The sequence below is a fragment of the Ambystoma mexicanum genome, chromosome 7q (genome assembly GCF_040938575.1).
Source record: "Ambystoma mexicanum isolate Mex_15411 chromosome 7q, UKY_AmexF1_1, whole genome shotgun sequence".
NCBI classification, from domain to species: domain Eukaryota; kingdom Metazoa; phylum Chordata; class Amphibia; order Caudata; family Ambystomatidae; genus Ambystoma; species Ambystoma mexicanum.
The window spans coordinates 913,470,104-913,488,954 of NC_090941.1; the positions used below are offsets into that span (position 1 = coordinate 913,470,104).

At 45.2% G+C, this 18,851-nt stretch overlaps 1 protein-coding gene and 1 long non-coding RNA gene across 3 annotated transcripts in view; one reads left to right on the top strand and one right to left on the bottom strand.

Moving 5' to 3' along the window:
• Nucleotides 1-6,856: 6,856 nt before the first annotated feature.
• On the bottom strand, nt 6,857-16,505 carry LOC138528330 (uncharacterized). The gene is made up of 2 exons (XR_011284122.1): nt 16,374-16,505; nt 6,857-8,733 (listed from the first exon to the last, which is right to left on the bottom strand). It is a non-coding gene; the product is annotated as an uncharacterized lncRNA (long non-coding RNA).
• A 417-nt stretch (nt 16,506-16,922) lies between these two features.
• The window catches only part of CCDC90B (coiled-coil domain containing 90B), a 382,474-nt gene continuing 380,545 nt past the window's right edge, over nt 16,923-18,851 (top strand). The window contains exon 1 of one of the 2 annotated variants that reach the window (XM_069639861.1): nt 16,923-17,166. In XM_069639861.1, coding sequence (XP_069495962.1) covers nt 17,076-17,166 — 91 coding nt within the window. In that variant the 5' untranslated portion in view covers nt 16,923-17,075. The remainder of the gene's footprint in view (nt 17,167-18,851) is intronic. The other variant, XM_069639862.1, reaches the window with a different exon arrangement.

The following is an 18,851-nucleotide window of genomic DNA, read 5'->3' on the forward strand; positions in this document are numbered from 1 at the left end:
AAAAGTTTAGCTATAATGTATGACTGCAATTGGCAAAGAATACGATTATTCTTTACAACAGGAAGTTTGATCCATTCCACGTCCTCCGAAATCAAACTACGGAGAGCAGGAATTAAATGGAAGAGTTTCATTAGAGATGACCAATTTAAATTAGGAGGACCGTTTCTGTTAGTAGTAGAGGACCAGCCCATCATCAGTTTCAACTCTGATGGTAAGTCATCGAGCATAGAAATTGAGGACTTCGTTCCATTAGGATACTGTGTGTCAAATTCCCTGTTAACATTAGAATTTGTCACAGTTAATGCAGAGGAAGTGTTTACTGCATGGGAATGTTCGTTCAATTGGGGTGAATTGCTACTCTCCTCAATATTCTCGCCTTGTTCCCTTGCAATGTCTATTTTTGCGTTTGCCTTATTTGAGGAGCAGACATGAACATTGCTATATTGTGTTGAAGTACTCTCCTTAACTAAAAATGTGCCATCATTTGAGTTTGAGGGTGGCCCTTGAGTGCTAGAAGAAGATTTTTTATTCTCAGTCAACGGAAAATAGTTAAGCATCTGTGTTTGAGCAGACGCAGCACTCGAGTTACTAAGTTTCAAGTAATCTTTAGGACAAATGTTGGAAGGTTCCATGACTATCGGATCATTTACATTCGCTTTGGTTGAAGAAGCTGGATCAACATTTTTTAAGTCCAAGTGCATTTTGCTTTCGATATCTAATTGGTTTAGATCAATAATTTCGTCTTCATGAGGTAAGTTGGAAATTCTTTTGATTGAGGAGTTATGTCCTTTAATTTTTTCTAATAGTGGATTTTTTGATTTGCACTCTACCTGACAATCCGACTGTGTATCAGTTTTAGCCAGGGCTTGCGCTGTCCTTCTTCTTTTAATTGCCCTCAGGTACGATTTCTTCACTTTACGTGACATAAACTGAGTGTTTTGTTGATTTTCTTGCTGATTGACAGAGTCATCATTTGATTCAGTAGATTCTACACATTTTGCCTGTTCAGCTTCAATGATGTCAATTAAAACTGATGGACTATTTGGAGTGATTGCATTTAGGACAGGGCCTATACTACTATCAGTCGTAGCGTAAACAGGGTGCAATGGATCATTAGGAACAAGGTTCGCCTGCAGCAGAATATTACAAATTACAAGTATTCTGTGATGCTGCAATGTAGCAACCATCATATAATCAATATATGGACATGTCTCATCTATGAATGATGGAGGAGGAGGTTTTTTTAAAACATCAGAAAATAGAGTTGCCTTAATGACAGGTTCTTCCATAAAGCAACATGTTTGTGTCTCTTGAGAGTTAACGTTCACTGGGTCATCCTGAACATTAAGTTTGCAAGAGGTGGGTGTGCAAAATTGATGTATAGACGGTGCTTGAAAGTGTTCCCGTGCTTACATAAAACCTTCAATTCTACTCAATTTGATGAGAATATCAGATGTAGAGGCATTCAGTGCTAGTATAGCTGAGTGTGTGTGTTCATGCCCCTTGTCAAGAAGATTTAATATGCGGGTGAGAACAGGAACATTTTGCAATTGCTGCACATTTAGGTCAATTAATGACTCTTCCAATGGGTAAAATGGAGGATTAGCATGACTGGGCTGAAAAGCCACCCCTGATGCATGATGTGCAGAAGAGTTGATTAAATCAGCCAGAGAATGGAGTGGTAATGGTTCTAATAATAATGCTGCAGCTTCTAGAGTCGGCGAGCTGGCAGTAATTTGTTCATGGACATTTTCACTGCTCAACTACCCTCCTTTGTTGAAATTGGTGACTGCTCATGATCCTACAGGAGTTTGGTAAAAGTGTACCTGTTCCCTCAGGCCTTGTATTTTTGAAGCCGGCGTCGAAGGACCATTTGATAAGCGTACTCGCATATGGAGCTCTGCCATAACGACGTGAGCCACCAGCGAGGTATCAAGATTAATGGCATGTGAGTCAGCTGCTATGCCAAGTAATGAATTGTCCATGATTGGAATGTAGTGGACTAAATTTGCGGGAGGCTGAACGATACTCATGGGATCTTGTACCCGGTCAGACTCAAAAATTGAGTTACCATGTGTTTGCACATCCCCCAAACTACTTTTGGCAGCGTCCGCATTACTAAAGTCACAATGCACCAGAATATTTGGATGCAAACGTGCTACCTGCGCGGGCAATGATTCCACCAGCACCGCGTTATCAGATGAGCTCATTTGCGGTTTCTTAGACACGCTGGCTAGACATTTGCCATTTCTTAATGTGCCCGTCGCTATCACTGAATAGTATTTGCTAAGAACGTGAGAGTAGCACACTTAATGATTTAACAATATGCGGCAAATGGAATCACTCGTGACTTTTGATGTGAGTTCAGAGTACTGTATGATGCAGTAAGTAGATAGCAGTAATAACTAGGACACATACAAGATTATATATTGATCTTACCTGCCCGCGCGCCGGCGCCGCACACCCTAACAGCCAGACACTTACAGGGCACATACGGGAGCGAAACAATGCTCTAGGAGGTACAGATACCAAGGGATACGAAGTAACCCTTTCCAGTACTCCATGGAAGATGGGGTGTTCTGGATCTGTGGTTAAATGACTAAGTAAAGTTAATGGCAACTTTACCCTTTTCTGGGGGACTTAGTCAGCCTCAGAAATGGAGTCGGTGGGAAGTCTAAAATCATCCCCGTGTCACTGCACTGAAGGTGCTGTGTAACACACAAAAGAAGGTAACTACTGAAGTGGTGTACTCCAGAGTCTATAATCACAAAAACAGGTAACAGACGCATGGCAAAACATGGGTAAGAGTGGGGGGAAAAGCTCACACTCTTACCAAGTGAAAAAATAAACTCGAGAAATCAAGCAAAGCTGCTGGGGGACTCACTAGGTGAGAGAAATTAGCCATAAAATGAGAATTCTCCCTAACAGCCACTGTCTCTTCACAGCTTGCAGCTGAGAGTCTAAAATGGACTTTCAGTGGGAGACTAGGCCAGAGGGTCATCCGTGCTGTGCCTTTGTTAGCAGAGTATTAAGTCTCTGCCACAAGGCAGCAGTTTAATTCACTTTGGGCTCTCTACTCTATCCCAAATACAAAATAGCCTTGCAAACATGGGGCCTTTCAGATGTGCTTGTTTATGCACATTAAGATGATCATGATTCCACACAGTAAATGCAGTGTCACACTGGAGTCTGCCCTACATAATGACATCTTCACATTGGGCCACACTTTACATAAAATAGTAGTCACAGCCATGGACCTTTAAAATATCAGCTTCCTATTGCCTAAGCTCTTAAAAAGGGGGCCTACTCCATGAGACTTGCTCCTTTGTCTGCAACCTCCAGTAAATATCTACATTTTGAAGAGTCCGGGCACACAGAGGCTGTGCTTTCTGCTTTGCAGCTCAACAGTGAATGTGGCACTTCAGAAATCTGGTAAAGGACTGCTGCAGTGCCATCTACTGGATAACATATGGAAATCATTCACACAATTTCTATGAATAGCTGTGTAAATGGTACTCAGTAAAAAAATAAATTGATCGTATTAACATATTTTAAGTGTGCAAAAAGGCATCATATGCCCCTTATCTGGAAGGCTGACCGTGAGGACTACTATCCTGATGGCATGTTAAACTGAAAATATAAGTCATAGCAGAGTTTGATGTATGGTGGCTAGCATCTCTCCCAATTATCCAAGCCACATTTGTCAGCCCTGTGAGCCCATCTCAGCGATGACAGGGTTATGTGTATTTGCCCTAGCCAGGATTTCTATGCTGCTCCCAAACAGACTGTGGCACTAGGGGTTGCCTCTCTTAACACCCTCCCCGGTGAAACTGCCACTCCACTGCAAGCTGTCCTGTGAACCAGAGTCAAAGGGCTGTAAGGGATCAAGAGAAAGACTAGGACACAGAGTCATGTTAACTGTTGATTATAAACCTTTATCACAAAATAATAAGGGGGTTGGGAGAAATCCTAACTATCCCTAATCCTAAGAAGAGGGGTTTCCCTTCCTCAACGAAACTGAGGAAATTCTGTGTCAGGATGTTAAACAAAAAAACGTCCTCCGTCCTCTGTCCAAATTCCTAAACTGGCCCTTACACACTAAACTCAATATAAAGTGTACACATGGGATTTCTGTAAACTAGGTACTTATAGCTTTCTCTCAGAGTTCAAAACATAAAGTTCTTAGGTGTCAAAAACAAAGGAATAAGGTTCCACCAGGAAAGGGGGTCTTCCCTGCCCCTAAATTTCTTCTAGTAGTTTGAATGTCACTTTATCACAGTTCAAAGAGGAAGACCCATCCCTTGAGTCTCCTTTAAATACACAGTTATTTTACATATTCGGTTTATCCCACTCTGGATCTCAATTAACTTTTATAGGGTATGGTTCTTCCCTTTTCCTTTACCTGTTCCTCTTTTTACACCTGGTGTACTCTCCTGCCATGGTATTGCAACTTTATCATTGATCCTTAAAAGGGGTATGGCGCTTTCCTTTTGGATTCATTTTTACTGTTCCACGGTTTCAAGTTTATTTCTTTTCTCATTCCTGGTTTACTCTCCTGCCAGAATATCCCACTTATGTTTCTTGGGAGCGGGTCCCAGACTCACAGTGTCTGGTTTACTCTCCTGCCTGGGCTTCACAATTGTTTCTTGGTTGCGCGTCCCAGACACGCACAGTGTCTGGTTTACTTCCTGCAGGGCTGTATATCCTTTTATGGCCCCAGACTCACAGTTTCCCTGGTTCACTATGCAGCCAGGGCTTTTCCGTTCTCCACTCACTCTCTTTCCTTCAAGAAATAATGCTTTTCCAGTATTGGGTCATCTACCCTTTCTCAGCAAAGTTCTTATTGGTATCAACTCCTCTTCTCAAATATTGGGGTATCGACCATTTCTTAACACTGGTCGCATTCGTGTCACTGTCTTTTTCCAAGCTTCGGTGACCTACAATGGTCCTCATACCGAATTGGGCGGTCTGCTAAAAAAGTGCTGGTATCTAGGGATACCAGCACTTTACCAGCCCGCCCGACTACGGGTTTGCCAGTGGGCTAAATGCTAGCGGTAAGCCAGGCGCCTTACCGGCCAAAAAAGCCCTCACCAGTAACAGTAAGTACCAAATGGTGATATGCTGGTGACTCTACCACCAGGATACCGGCATACTCGGAATGAGGCTCACCGACCGTTTCTTCACACTGTATTCATATCAACCTTTCTGTCCAAGTATTGGGTCACTGACCGTTTCTTAATACTAGTTGTATCATTCTCTCTTTCCAAGTAGTGGGTCACCAACCCTTTCTTAACACTGTTTGTGTATCAATCTCTCCTTCCAAGATTTGGGTCACTAACCCTTGCTTAACACCGTTCGTATTTGAATCAATCTCTCTTTCCAAGATTTGGGTCAGTTCCTCCAATTACTTTAATTAGGCTTTTTTGCACGCTGTTATTGATATGCGATACTCGCTCTCAAGCGCTCAGGTAACCGACTCTCTCTCTCTGGGTTTACCGGGCAGCTCTGGCGTTCCTCGCATCCTTCCGTCTTCTTCTCCTTCTGGGGTGCATCCAATTAGCCATTTGGCTCCTGCTTTATTTTTCTTTGCTTCTGGCGGCTCCAGCTGCCTATAGCAATAAAGAGGTTAACTTCCCTTGGCCCAATCTCTCTGCACGCCATTCTCGTCAGCCTCTGTGCTTACCAATGGCGTTCCAACCAGCATCCACACATGTTGCGTTCCGCCGCAGTCTCTGCCTCTCTCTCGTATTCTGTTCAGCTGTGAGTGTTTACAGCTTCCCAGAATTAGTTAACACTTTCCAAAGACTAGAACGCAGCGTGTGCTTACCGCTTCTGGTCATTTTCATTGTTGCGTCCCTCTTCCTCATCCCAGTACTAAAAAGAAGAGGGTAAATAAGGTTGTTGGTCAAGAAAACCTGGGAATTCCTTATCTAGGTCACAATAAGCCATTCCGGCATGTTGCAAAGGCATATGGGTGTCATTAAGAACAACATCTGAAGGGTTATTTTGATTCAGTATTTTCCTGACTCTCTGGAGTTTGTTCTCCCCTGTATGGTCCTCCCGCAGATAGCCACCCACAGGGCTGACCCTGGTCAGGTAGCTTCTGCCTTTCCCTGGCCACATAAGAGAATTTTCCATCAAGAGAATCAGTGACAATTCTGCTGGATTTGTCATCATAGGGCACACCCACAGGCCTCCAGATAAGTGTCGTACCAGGCCTTTTAAAGTCTTGTAAATACAAAACCTTTTATCTTTCCATGCATATCATCTACACACCAGTTGAGAGCAGAGGGCCGAGCAAAGGCAAGTGACTTGACAGAAACCAGACCCCATCTAGTGATTTTTATCTGCATGGATGAAATTGCAGGCCATGAAGAGTGTGTACACAAATACAGTCAGAAAGAAACCGCACACAGATAAGGAATGGTTTCTTTCTGTTGAACATCTGCTGTGTTTTGTATCTGTATGTGCCAACGAAGGGGAACATTGTGCATGAACATCTAATTTCCTAGCATTTTATATATTATCAGTAGTACGAGGGGAAACAGTTACAGTTGGTAAGTATCCTTTGTAACAAACACATTGTTTTTCAGTGAATAAATGCTAGCATTGCACAAAATAATTGCCCGTCTTCTGTGTTGTGTGCATTTATCATCAAGATGCATCTATGTCATATGTTCATACATCCACAAATGTAATAAAAATGTTGAAGCTAATCATATTTGCTGCACAATTATTTTTTGTTTCTAATGTGTTCTATTAATTTTCAGGTTTAGTTTTGGTTTCCTGTTGCATACTTTTAACTCTTTTGCGGACATGCCGGTCGCATAATTTGTACACTCTTACAGAGAAAAAATATGATTTCTCTTACACTTTAATTTGCACTCTAATTATACAAACATTGTGTGAATTGCTTTCTCTTCAAAACAGTAATTAGAACCTATATTAGTATGCAATGTATAGTTTAATAATCCATTCAATCTTAATGTGGAGTCAATGTGGTAGATAGTACTAGAAATGGTCCGCGGCAGCAGGGCGCTTGCTCATGGGCGAGTGGTTGTCATTACACCAATCACAGGAGTCACAGCCTTTTTCAAATTTCAAGACTACAATTAAAACATTTAAAACCTTACTCTCCAGCCATTGCAAGTGCTGTTAGAAAAAAATCAAATGAAAATGTTACATTTATAACTGAAATATAAACACAGCCAAACATGTCCCTGTACTAGTAATCAGACAGGTGTTTTAACTTGTCTTTGTGCAGGGTTCCCCCATCTTCAAGGTACTGGGATTATTATTATCTTAGTTTAAAGACCTCTGACGGTTTACTCTGTCCAGCCAACATTTGACCATGAGTTTAGATACACTTTTCAGCATTGAGCACTTATTTTATCACAAAGCTGGCATACCATTAAGCAGTACTGGTTATGGAAAATGAGGAATTTTATTAATCATCGAAAGACAATTCTGCTATCAAACCTCAAAACACACAATACAAGTCAGGTTTGCTTTATAGTGTAATAGGCTAGGTTTGCCTATGCTGTCAAAATATATATATATATATACACACAGAAGAGATCAAATGTGCAGACCTTTTTAGAAGAATGAAGGCAAGCTTAATGGGGGGCTTATCCTGCTATTATATTAACATCCTCTTCTGCAACATGCTTTAGGAAGTGAACCATCTGCAGAGTGGCTTGGAATTGGTACACAAATCATTTGTTTTTCTCTGATTGAGTTCCTTCCAATTAGAGTTTAGTAAGTCCTTGTTTGTGGTGCTTTTCGGATTCTGGAAGCAGAGTTAGCCTGCGTATTTGGACTAGTCGCTATCAATGATATATTAGTTCTATTCGTGAGAAGCTTGCACTCCAGGGGCAATTTACTGTTCCTGTTCTATGTGGGTGGCGTTTCCACTGTTGTGGTTATGCTGTACCTATGTTATTTGAGGGGTGGGAATTTGGACTGCTGATATATATGCTGTCCCTGTTCTGTGTAAGTGTAGATTGCATTGCTGAGTCCCTTCATTTGAATGGTCAGTGTGAGGGTACTTGCCCTGCTCCATCCCATGCAGTCTCTGCTTTATGCAAGAGGAACCTCTACTGCTGTGACTCATGATAAATATGTTCTATATGTGATAATCTTGCGCTGTCTTTTGCACTCAACTGATCTTCGAGCAGCTGTTCTGCACTCTCGAACCAGTTTGCCATTGCACAACGCCAGCTAAGCATGTTGTTGCTCTGGCTCAAACTTGAAGCTTATTGTTGCACCTGCTGCCTTCAAACTTCCCTTCGAACAGCCAGCATCTTTGTTGCTGATCTTCATCGACCAGATCCTGGGGATCCTTTGAATTGCAACCTTCAAACATAGTAACAGAACCATCCGGCTCGAAGTGTGCATCCTGTCACCATCATTTTCGCTGTCCACCCGTCCCTGATGGCATTCACAATCTGCACTTTGCTGAACACCACCATGATCCCCTCCGAAAAGCCAGCATCTTTGCTGCCAATCTCATCATCAGTCGAACTGACACTGGTGGCCTCATCAAACCACATCGGGCCACAGTCATTAACTGCACATCCAGTCACCAGCATCTTTGCCGTCGAACCAACCCTGGTGTCCTCATGATCCCCAACAAACTTCAGCTTGACATCAGCTCCCATCTGGGACAACGCAATCGACTCCTTCGAGCCTGATTCAAACTGCACAAACAATACTGAGAAGTCTAGTTCGATCCTGTCAAAAACAACAGAAATGTATTATTGACAGTTTTTTTTTTAACAAAAGAAGGTACATACTTTATTCTTCAGTTACAGGGCGAATGCATCTTTCCAGCTCGCAGTCCCATGCTGATGTCCCCAGCAACTGTCACTCATGGAACCTCCAGCTGCACACATTCTGCATTACATTAATCATTCTCACAGAAAAACTGAGCTCACATGAATGCAAGACAGCACATACTTCCTTCCCTAACAAACACAAGAACCAACCAAACACACAACCATAAACAACCTCCCAAAGCCAAACCCTACAGACAATGCACAACAGGATAACTTACATTCCAAAATAAACAAAAACTCCCTTATGCCCTGGCCTGCCACACCAGAGCCTTGGGTCTGTCACACCCAAGTAGGAACTACCCGCAAGAGGGTATAACTGCTACACAAAAGCAGAAAACGAACTACACTCACACCTAGCCAAACCTTATCTCCTGGCCTGCCACACCAGGACCTTTGGTCTGCCACCTGAGCACAACCACGATCGACTTCATAGAGCAACCAGCACAACAAACCACAATCCTTTCATGCCACAATCACCTACTAAGCGCCCTGAGAACACCACCATAACACCACAAACCAACAACAACACTGCACACACCACAACCAAAATCACACCCACATCTAGCCGAGAAGCAATATAAAGAAAGAACAAAGAAAAGTCACTGACTAGACAAGATCACACTAAAACAAACGCCACTGCAAGAGAGCAGAACATTATTATTGACTGTTAACCACAACCTTAGTCCACCTTTCGGCCCCAGAGACTGGTTGGGTCACTTAAACTCCTTTCTGTACCCCAGAACACATACGTTTAAGAACACTGTGGTTATTACTTACCTTTCAGCCCAGGTGCACTGCCCACAGTGCTGTATCTTGCTGTCTTTACATATTCTGTGTTCGTTCCTCGGGGGTGGGTTTTGTGTAGTATTTTTCTATTTAGTTATTTTTGAAGATGGTGTGTTTAATTAACGCATTTACATTTTTTTAGAGCCTTGATTGTACATTCCCTTTCTATTGAGACTGTTATGTTTTGCTGTTTGGGTTGCTACTGGATCACATTCACACCTCTCTTGAGAGTATATCCTTCCCTCAACCCACATTACCACAAAAGGCAAAGGAGGAATATCTCTTAACTGTGCCTGTTTTACCTTTATGATTGGGATCACTCTTGCATTGTCGCACTTCAGAAGTGAGTAGGTGCTTTAGCCTCTGTTGTGATCTCAGCACGACACCACAAGATGCATGCTGAGTCACGTGTGTTTGGTCACATGAGAGTGATCGTGTTAGTACAGGGGCTGAGCGGTTTCCCGCTCTGCAGTTGCTACACCACCGATCCAGGCTGTCGATGTGATTATTGCAGCTGGGCAGGGCCGGCTGCGTCATGGCACAGTCGGGCCACCCTACATCGCAGGGCACCTCACTACGGTGGGACCGGGGACCCCGGCCCATAACAACTGCCTGCGAGGGGATCCATGGACCGGACCCACACACTGCACCTGGACTCTCCGGTGCTGTGGGAACAAAATTGCAGTGCCTTTGTAGAGAAGCCATGCCGTGCCCAGCGCAGCCTGGGAGCTGCTGCTGGATCATGGTGCCCAGCTCCCGCAGAGCTCAGGCAACGCCAGCCTCGATGGCCACCATTATCTGGCCCGCATTGGAGGGCGGACTAGAGTGCACGGCTATTGCTGAAGCCTGGAGGACCCAGGCAGGTTTGCTACTCCCGCTGGGGGAGCGATAACGCACGTAATAGGATTAAAGTAAGGCTCCTGTCTGGGGAGGGAGGCAGTAGTGCAAGGACCGCCGCTGAAAGCGTGCAAAGGATTCACCTCCAACCTGGGGGGGGGGAGTGCAAGTCGCGGCCCCTATGGACGTTGCAGCGCCAATAAAAATAAATGAACATTCCCACCTGGGGGGACGAAGCGGTGCAGAGAGAACCACTGCCTCATGACCGCAAGCTCCCACCTCGGGGAGTGTGTGGCACAGACTCTGCCGAGCCCTCCAAAAAAAAAGAAAAATATTTTCTAGAACTCCTGCCTGGGGGAGAGTGTGCAGGGTGCACAAAGAAAGATCATGCTCTTGCCGGGGGGAACGGAAAGAGGCTGTGAAGCCCCAGCAGCAGCAAACTGAAATTGAAAAATCATGTAGGGTGCACAAAGACCAATACAAAGAGCTCCTGCCTGGGGAAGCTGCAGAGAGGCGAAAAAAAGGTTCCTTACTCCCACCTGGAGGAGAGAAAGCAGAGAGTTCGGTGCCAGCAGGGAAAGGACAATTAGTATGATACTTCTGCATGGGGAGAGCACAGAGGGGTGAGCTTCTCCTGGATATGTAGGGTGGACACCTCCTGCAAGTGTGTTCCTGCCTGGGGGAGAAGTGGCCCAAGCCACTACAAGACATTTGGGAATTCCTGCCAGAGGCAGGGAAGCGGCTCATGCCATCACATTGGTGCTAGTTCCTGCTTGAGGGAGAGAAGCAGCCAGTGCCGCTAGAATCATTTGGTATACTCCTGCCTGGGGGAGAAAAGACGACCTAGGCTGTCACAAGGACATTATGTACTGCCTGGAGTAGAGCAGGCAGCCCACGCCGCCACATGGACATTATGTACTCCTGCCTGGCGGAGAGCAGATGGCCCATAACGCCACTTTGACATGATTTACTCCTATCTGGGGGAGAGCAGGCAGCCCATGCTGCCACAAGGACATTATGTATTTCTGCCTGGGGGAGATCAGGTGGCCCAGGCTGCCACAGGGACGATTGGACTCCTGCCTGGCCCACACTGCGACAATGGCTGTTGGTACTTCTTTCTGGGTGAGAACTGGAGGCCCAAGCTGTGGCAGCACTGCAGGCCCCTGCCTGGGGCAACAGCCAGAGGAGAACCCTGGCCCAAGGGACACTTGAAACAGCCGCTCCCTTCAGGGGGAGAGGTGCACCACCTCTCAAAGCGTCGGCTCCTGTCAGGGGGACAGGAGGAACCACCTTGGATAAGGCACTCCCGTCGTGGGGGAGGGCTGAGGCACTGCCTAAAGCAGCTCCTGTCTGGGGGAGAAGTGTGGCTTGGCAAGACCTGGCGCCACTGTGGCTTTTGCAGGAAGCCACCACTGTGATCCTGCCAAACCTTGCGGCCAAGAGGCCAGGAGCAGGTCATGCATGGGGGCACATCCCCAACACTCAACGGAAGAAGAGTGGTATGGCAAGAAATGGTACCACAGTGGATGTACCCCATAGCCAATGACAGTGAGGGAACACTCCCGCCTGGAAGGGAGCCCCCAGATGGCACGACATGGACTACTGCCCATGCTGCGCCCAAGCACCACAAGTCCTTGCCACGACACTGGCATGACCGTGGCTCTCCCCAAAGAGAGTGCTTATGCGGTCAGGCAGAATGTGAGCATGCAGGCGAGCTTGGACGAGAAGACTGCCATCAGCCCCTGCCTGGGAGAGAAGAATGGCATGGCAACAACTGACGCCATCAGGGCTTCACGCAAGGCACTTCAGTGACTTTGCCTATCCTTGCGGCGAAATGGCCAGGACTGGGTCACGTCCCCGCCACCACCAACACAAGAGAGCAGTGTGGAAACCTCTGTAGCCATACACCAGAGGCGGGCCAGAAAGAGCTCCCGCCTGGGGAAAGACGACAAGTGGACAACAGCCTTGGCCAGGCTGCGGCTCTCCCCAAAGAGAGTGCTTGTGCGGCCAGGCAAAAGGCAAGCTAGGAAAATCTCCTGCCTGGGGGAGTCTGGTCATGGCACGGCCGTTGCTGCAGCTGTACCAACAGAAGTTCAAGGTAACAAGAAGAGGGAAGAGCTCAGCACTGCGCAGCCTTGGTCACTGTACACGCTGACTCAAGGAGAGGGAACTTCAACAGGAAGGCACTGTCGCCACGGCGGTAGCAAGGAAGAACTCCTGCTTGAAGGGGGAACTTAGGCATGGCTCTGCCTGCTGCCGTTCAGCGGTTCCTAACATGGTGAGCGATGCCAGGCGAGTGTTCTCCCCTTATCCCTATGTGCATGGAAGATAGGGGGTCTGAAAGACTCAAGACTACGGTCTGACGCAAGGAACAAAGAACACCCAGGCCCCCTGGAGGACCATCCTACAGCAAACGGGCCATAGACCTGCTGGCAAGACGACAGCCGATGTGGCCCCCGGTAACCCCAGGCACGGCTTTGCCGGCTAGTGGAGCACTTTCTATCACGGGTGAGCTGACACAGAAGGACTTCCATGTGACCATCTGCCGATGTGGCCCGGTATTTCCGGGGCGGCATTTCCAGCTAGTGGGGTGACCTCCACTTTCCATATTGGACTAATAAAGCTTTTGAGAACTAAACACCAAAGATCATTGTTTCCTAATGATCCACGAGGTCAGAGCGAGTTCTGGAATTGTTATAAAACATGCCATCTTAAATGTTAATCATTTGTTTGTCTTTACCCATGGCATGGGATGTTGTGATCTCAGCACGACACTGCAAAGTACACGCTGAGTCACGTGGGTATGGTCACATGTGAGTGACTGTGTTAATAAAGGGGCTGAGCGGTTTCCTGCTCGGCAGTTGCTACACCACCAATCAGGCTGTCGATGTGATTATTGCAGCAGGGCAGGGCCGGCTGTGTCATGGCCCAGTCAGGCTTCCCTGCATTGCAGGGCACCATCACTACGGTGGGGTTGGGACCCCTCGACCCATAACAGCCACTACTTATCCTCGTACTCCTAATGGACAGAAGTAATTATGTCACAGTGGTTTGGTACTGTTGTTTGGCACTGCAGTAAATACATTGTCAGTGGTTTCAAAGTACTGTTAAGTATTTTTATAGAAAGGGTATTTGAAGTTTGAAGGTATGCTTTAACAACCGCTCAGTCACCTTTTATAGGGTCACCAGATGTCCCGGTTTTGCCAGGACTGTCCCGGTTTTTGGTGTTCTGTCCACCTTTCTCAAGATTATTTTTCCATTGGAAATAGGGTAGCCAACTATTCAAAGTGGTTTTGCAGGACACTTTACGCATGGAGGAACAAAAATGGTTTGTGGCAGGCGCGCAATTTTGTACATCGCCATTCGTTCGCGCCAACCTTTGGATACTTTTGTTAACATAAGACTGTGTTTAAATGTCCTGTCCTGCTGGCCATCTATGTATGCTGAGAGAATGTTGGTGTTTGGAACGATTGACAGCTCAGGAGAATGTTGATGAGTGTTTGTCGTTGAGCATTCTCTGAGTGGCAGTCGGGGGCCTGAGTGAGCTGGTGTTTGTGAGGCTAGCCAGTGGGTGGTCTGTCTCTTTGTATATAACTAAGAGTAACTGGAACCCATACCTGTATGTATGTAAATAAAGCTTACCTACCTAACAATGACACTTAAACACATAGTTTGAAGCTTGGCTTGTTGTTGCTCCGCTCACTGGTATAACCTTGTGCCAGTTAAAGTGAGCAACACGAAGCGCCGATTTGAAGGTTTTTTTATATCCTTGATGCCTTCTATCTGAACATGCAAAACAATAACAACATTGCTTTAAGTCACTAATCAAATATTTCAACATCATGAATAAGAACGAGCTGGAAGTTTATCACAAAGAATCTGCGTATCTATCTTTGTTTATCACACAACTTATTTTTATTACATGTCTTAAATCACGGAAAGTAAATAGGGGTTAACTAGATTTTTCAGGTTGGCATTATCGTGCATTCTGGGACTAGTTTACCATTCAAGATGTGAAAATTAGAGCCACAATGATATTCTTTTGGCTTAAATTGTTGCTTTAAGGATTTACATGCTGTCATGTGGCTTTATCATACAATTTATGTTATTTTTGTAAGCAAACTCTATAAGACATTATTACTATAGACCATGAAATCTAACAATTTGATCAAAGTTTGTGATCCTGGTCACCCCCCTGACCCTCAATCGACACCGTCCACCGCCCCCGCCATATGACCATCCCACTCCCTCCTTTTTGATTTCAAGCAGCCAGGCTGAGTACCACTAGTTCCGTTTTTTCACTTCCACTGCTCTTGCACTTACCAGCCACTTGATTTTGATAAGTGATTATGGGCATTAGGAATTTAATCTATACGGTAATAGTCCAAAGAACAAACACTTTGACTGTTAGTCCACAATTGACAATAATTGTGGTCAGTTTCAATTGGTTTTCTTTAGATGCAAGTGAGTTTGTAGATATGAATGCATAAAGCAAACCAACACCTTATAGTTAGATAAATGCATACCTGCAACAGTTTCTCTTAATTCTGCCCGTATGTTGGGTATTCTAAAAAAACAACTGTAAAGAAGGCAGACAAATACATATGATATGGTCCGGTACATCACGCCATTTCCAAGAAAGTGTGAGTCCCCCATCCACTGCGTATTAGGTAAACATACATGCAGTAATATCAGAACAGCCCGTCAGCGGGGTGAAGTTAATTATGGATGTGCTGCCAAAGAGATATAAAAATAAAATGTCACAACCTCTGTTGAGGCTGTATCAACAGAATTAGTCAATAATGACAGTGGTATGGATACACACAGTCCGTCGTTAGCACCTACCTCGATTGAGCAGCCCGTTCGTCTATCTGTGTATCCCATCAGTATTGTCCTCGGATGCAATATTTCTTTGAAAATGCTAGGAACTGAATGGTTGCATCTTGGAAGGGAGCATTAGCACTGGACATTATGGCTCCACCAGATGACACTATCTCATGTTTACTTAATTCATGTGAAACTATTGCCTCACGCACATTCGCAACCCTTAATATTATAATGTTATTTTTAGTAACCCATTATCTTAATTTAATACGTTTTTTTAAAAAAAATCTGATAACCTGACCTATTAGCGTGTTCTCCCTTAATTATCAGGTGGAGATCCAGTGCACTCGAACCAATTTAAGTAAATTCGTAGTTTGCTTAGCTAGCATGCATCCACCTATACTTTTACAGCAATAGGCATATTCCTATTTAAGGATTGAACTACTGGTCTGCGCCTGCTGTGGCCTGGCCCCAACGTGACTAATTGTCTCCTCAGAATGTCACTCCAGGGAACAAAGCATGTTGGGACAACGTGCGTCCCGCACAGACACTGTGCAAACTGCGGGATAGAGTCCCCAATTACGGGACAATCCCACAAAATATGGGACAGTTGGCCACCCTAATTGGAAACTGCAGTGGTCACGGTTTTTGGTAGTAGGTCTTCATAAGCTGACCAGCATGTATGCAGACATGCCACCATCCCAATTTAGGCGGGATACTCCCGATTTTGAACTGAAAAATATTGCTATTTTTCACGTTCTCCTGTCTAAAATAATTCTATCCTCAATGCATGCCAATGGGGAAATTAATTTCTGGTGAAATCTCCCTCCTGTGTGCCTCAGAATGTTGGCATGTATGTGAATGCACAATCTCATACATACAAAATGCTGCATTTTGACACTTAAGATAGAGTTAGTTTGTGATAAATTCATTATAATATGTGCTCATTTGAACAGTCATACTTAAACCCCCTTCCCCTCCAACAGCTACAGAAGTGTAGTGCTTTGACAGCCACTTTCAAGAGTTAGTCCTACTTTTATGTTAGTTGCCCAGTCCCGTTTTTTTACTTTTTAAATCTGATCACCCTACCTTTTATCATTGACTCTCTTTCGCAGCTCTTGGATTGTCCCATCATTGCTTTTATGAGCGGTGAAAAATTGGACAATGGGACTCCGATTTAGCAAGTCCCCACAGAGGTGTTTATCGTAAAATCCGACGCCTTAGTTCAATACGCATGTGCGAAGACAGGGGGCCAAAAACGTTGCTTACGAAGTCATTCACGAACTACTGGTGAACAAAGCTGAAAAATCTGCCACATGTAAAGTCAGCGTGCTCTAAGCTAAAACCCCATTCAGATGCTATTTCAATCGAGGTAATTATGCTCGATCAAAGAAAAAACTAAAGTTTTCGAACGCGCCATCATTCGTATATAAAGTACACATAGAAAAGGGACATAATTAATTTAAAATACATATTACAATATGTACTTTTTTTAAGTACGTCCCACTTTTAGCACCCTAGCGTCTTAAATCACCGTGTCTTCACATATTGCAGACGAGGGCTTAAATGAAACTGGAAGCTTTACCATTCCAAGATGGCCGCCGAACCCACGAGGCGCATTGCTCATCTATCCCTGCCGGGGTCGCATTCGTTCCCACGCTGTCAATGTTTTCAGTAACTTGTTTCCGGTCAATGTGAATGGGACCGGTAGGAAGCCGAGGTGGCAGGGAAGTGTAACGGGCGTTTGCCTGCTCCTGCAGGGCAGAACGGGTTGCCTCTCTGGTAGCAGTTATGGCATCCCTGGCTCCTGTTTGCAGACGCCTTTACCAAAACCCCGGAAAATTCGTCTCGTGTATTTTGGTCACCGCTCCCTTGCACAGAGGTAGGTTGGGACACTTAACATAGCTCGAGGATTATTTCATTGATTTGTAGAGAGGCGCAGAGGGCACGTTTGTACTTAATATGTTTTCCGCAACTCGAGTTCGTCTCTAGTTAAAGAACACTACTGTAGCAAAAGCAGGGTCACTTACTTGGCTGGGCCGTTCTCCCACCAAGGCCAATTCGTGGACATACGGGGCTTCAGAATGACAAGCCCGAAAGCTCGTATTATCAATTTCACTTTAATTTATTTTTATTTATAGTTCTTATATAGCGCTACTCGTTCGTAGGCCTCAAAGCGGACGAAAAACATGACAAGACACACACCTGGATGGAGTTTAAGTGTTGGCATATTCCACGCTTAGAATTGTGAACATTTGCTGCACCGCATCTGGATGGGATTGTGAGTGTTGGCATGTGCCACACCTGGATGGAGTTGTGGGGGTTAGCAGGTGCCACACGTAGACAGAATTGTTAATGGTAGCATGTTAAATGTCATATAATCCCACTAACCAAAAAAGCTCAAACTTTCTGCATACTTATCTGACAAACTGTCACAACCATCTCTCGCACAACAAGCCGCACGCACTTCACCACACCGCAACAACACATAAGCCGGATCAACAGCACACAAGGACTGACATGGATCCGATACTCTCACCAAAGCTCAGCACCCAGTGTATACCAAGTTGAAGCTGCCAACAGAACACCACTCCTCTCACTATCCTACTCCCTCCTCACCTTACTAACCCACCACGCCATCTCGTTTACAGATCCGCCAGAGCGTCTGGGGACCAAATCTGTTGGTGACGGTGCGTGGTACAAATACCTTTAACCTTTATCAAACGGGTAGTGGGCAGGGGGCAGAAGGGCACAGGTAAGGGTCGGGGGGGGCAGAAGGGCAAGGTCTGAACTAGTAGACATAGTTGTCTGAACTAATCCCGGTGAACAGCAGATCTCTGCGGGATGATGTACCCACAGCAAAGAGTGCAGGAATCACGCCGACACAGAATTAACATGCACACGTCTCTTTATTACTTTATCTTTGGGCGAACTGCCGGCACTTGCAGCCAGTGTCCTGTCTAGCTGTTGCTGAACCTGGAAAGAGGACTATATACACGCACAAAACAGTACATACTTGAAATTACTCCATCTCTTCAATCCACCTCGTGGGTCGATGCACAATTCTTGTGGACGGACTCCGACCACGTGGCTGCTCTGTTACCTCACTGTCACAGCTGTCGGCAGTGTCCATGTAATCTGAGGAGTTGTCGCAAGTGTCGCTGTCATCGAGATCTCCCTCGGACAAAACAGCCTCTCTAATGAACTGTCCAACCTTCTGAAAGAATGAGGAGTTTCTGGTGATCAAGTGAGCTTCATTTTCTGCAGACACCATGGATCCCTTAACGCTCGTCACTCCTAGTGGCTTACGAAGGAAAGCCGGTGTAACATCACTTTTTGCTATCTGTCAGAAATTCTATCGATAGAAAAATCTGACGCGGTAGGAAAATCTGACAGGAATTGTAATGTCATTTTTTTGCTACCCGTCAAAAAATCCTACCAAGAGCAGGCATTGGGCAACCCACTCAGAGGTAGGAAAAAGTGACAGGCTAGGAAAATCTGACAGCCTGACCTGTCATTTTTTCCTACCTGTCAGAAAATCCTACCGAGAGCAGGCATTGGGCAACC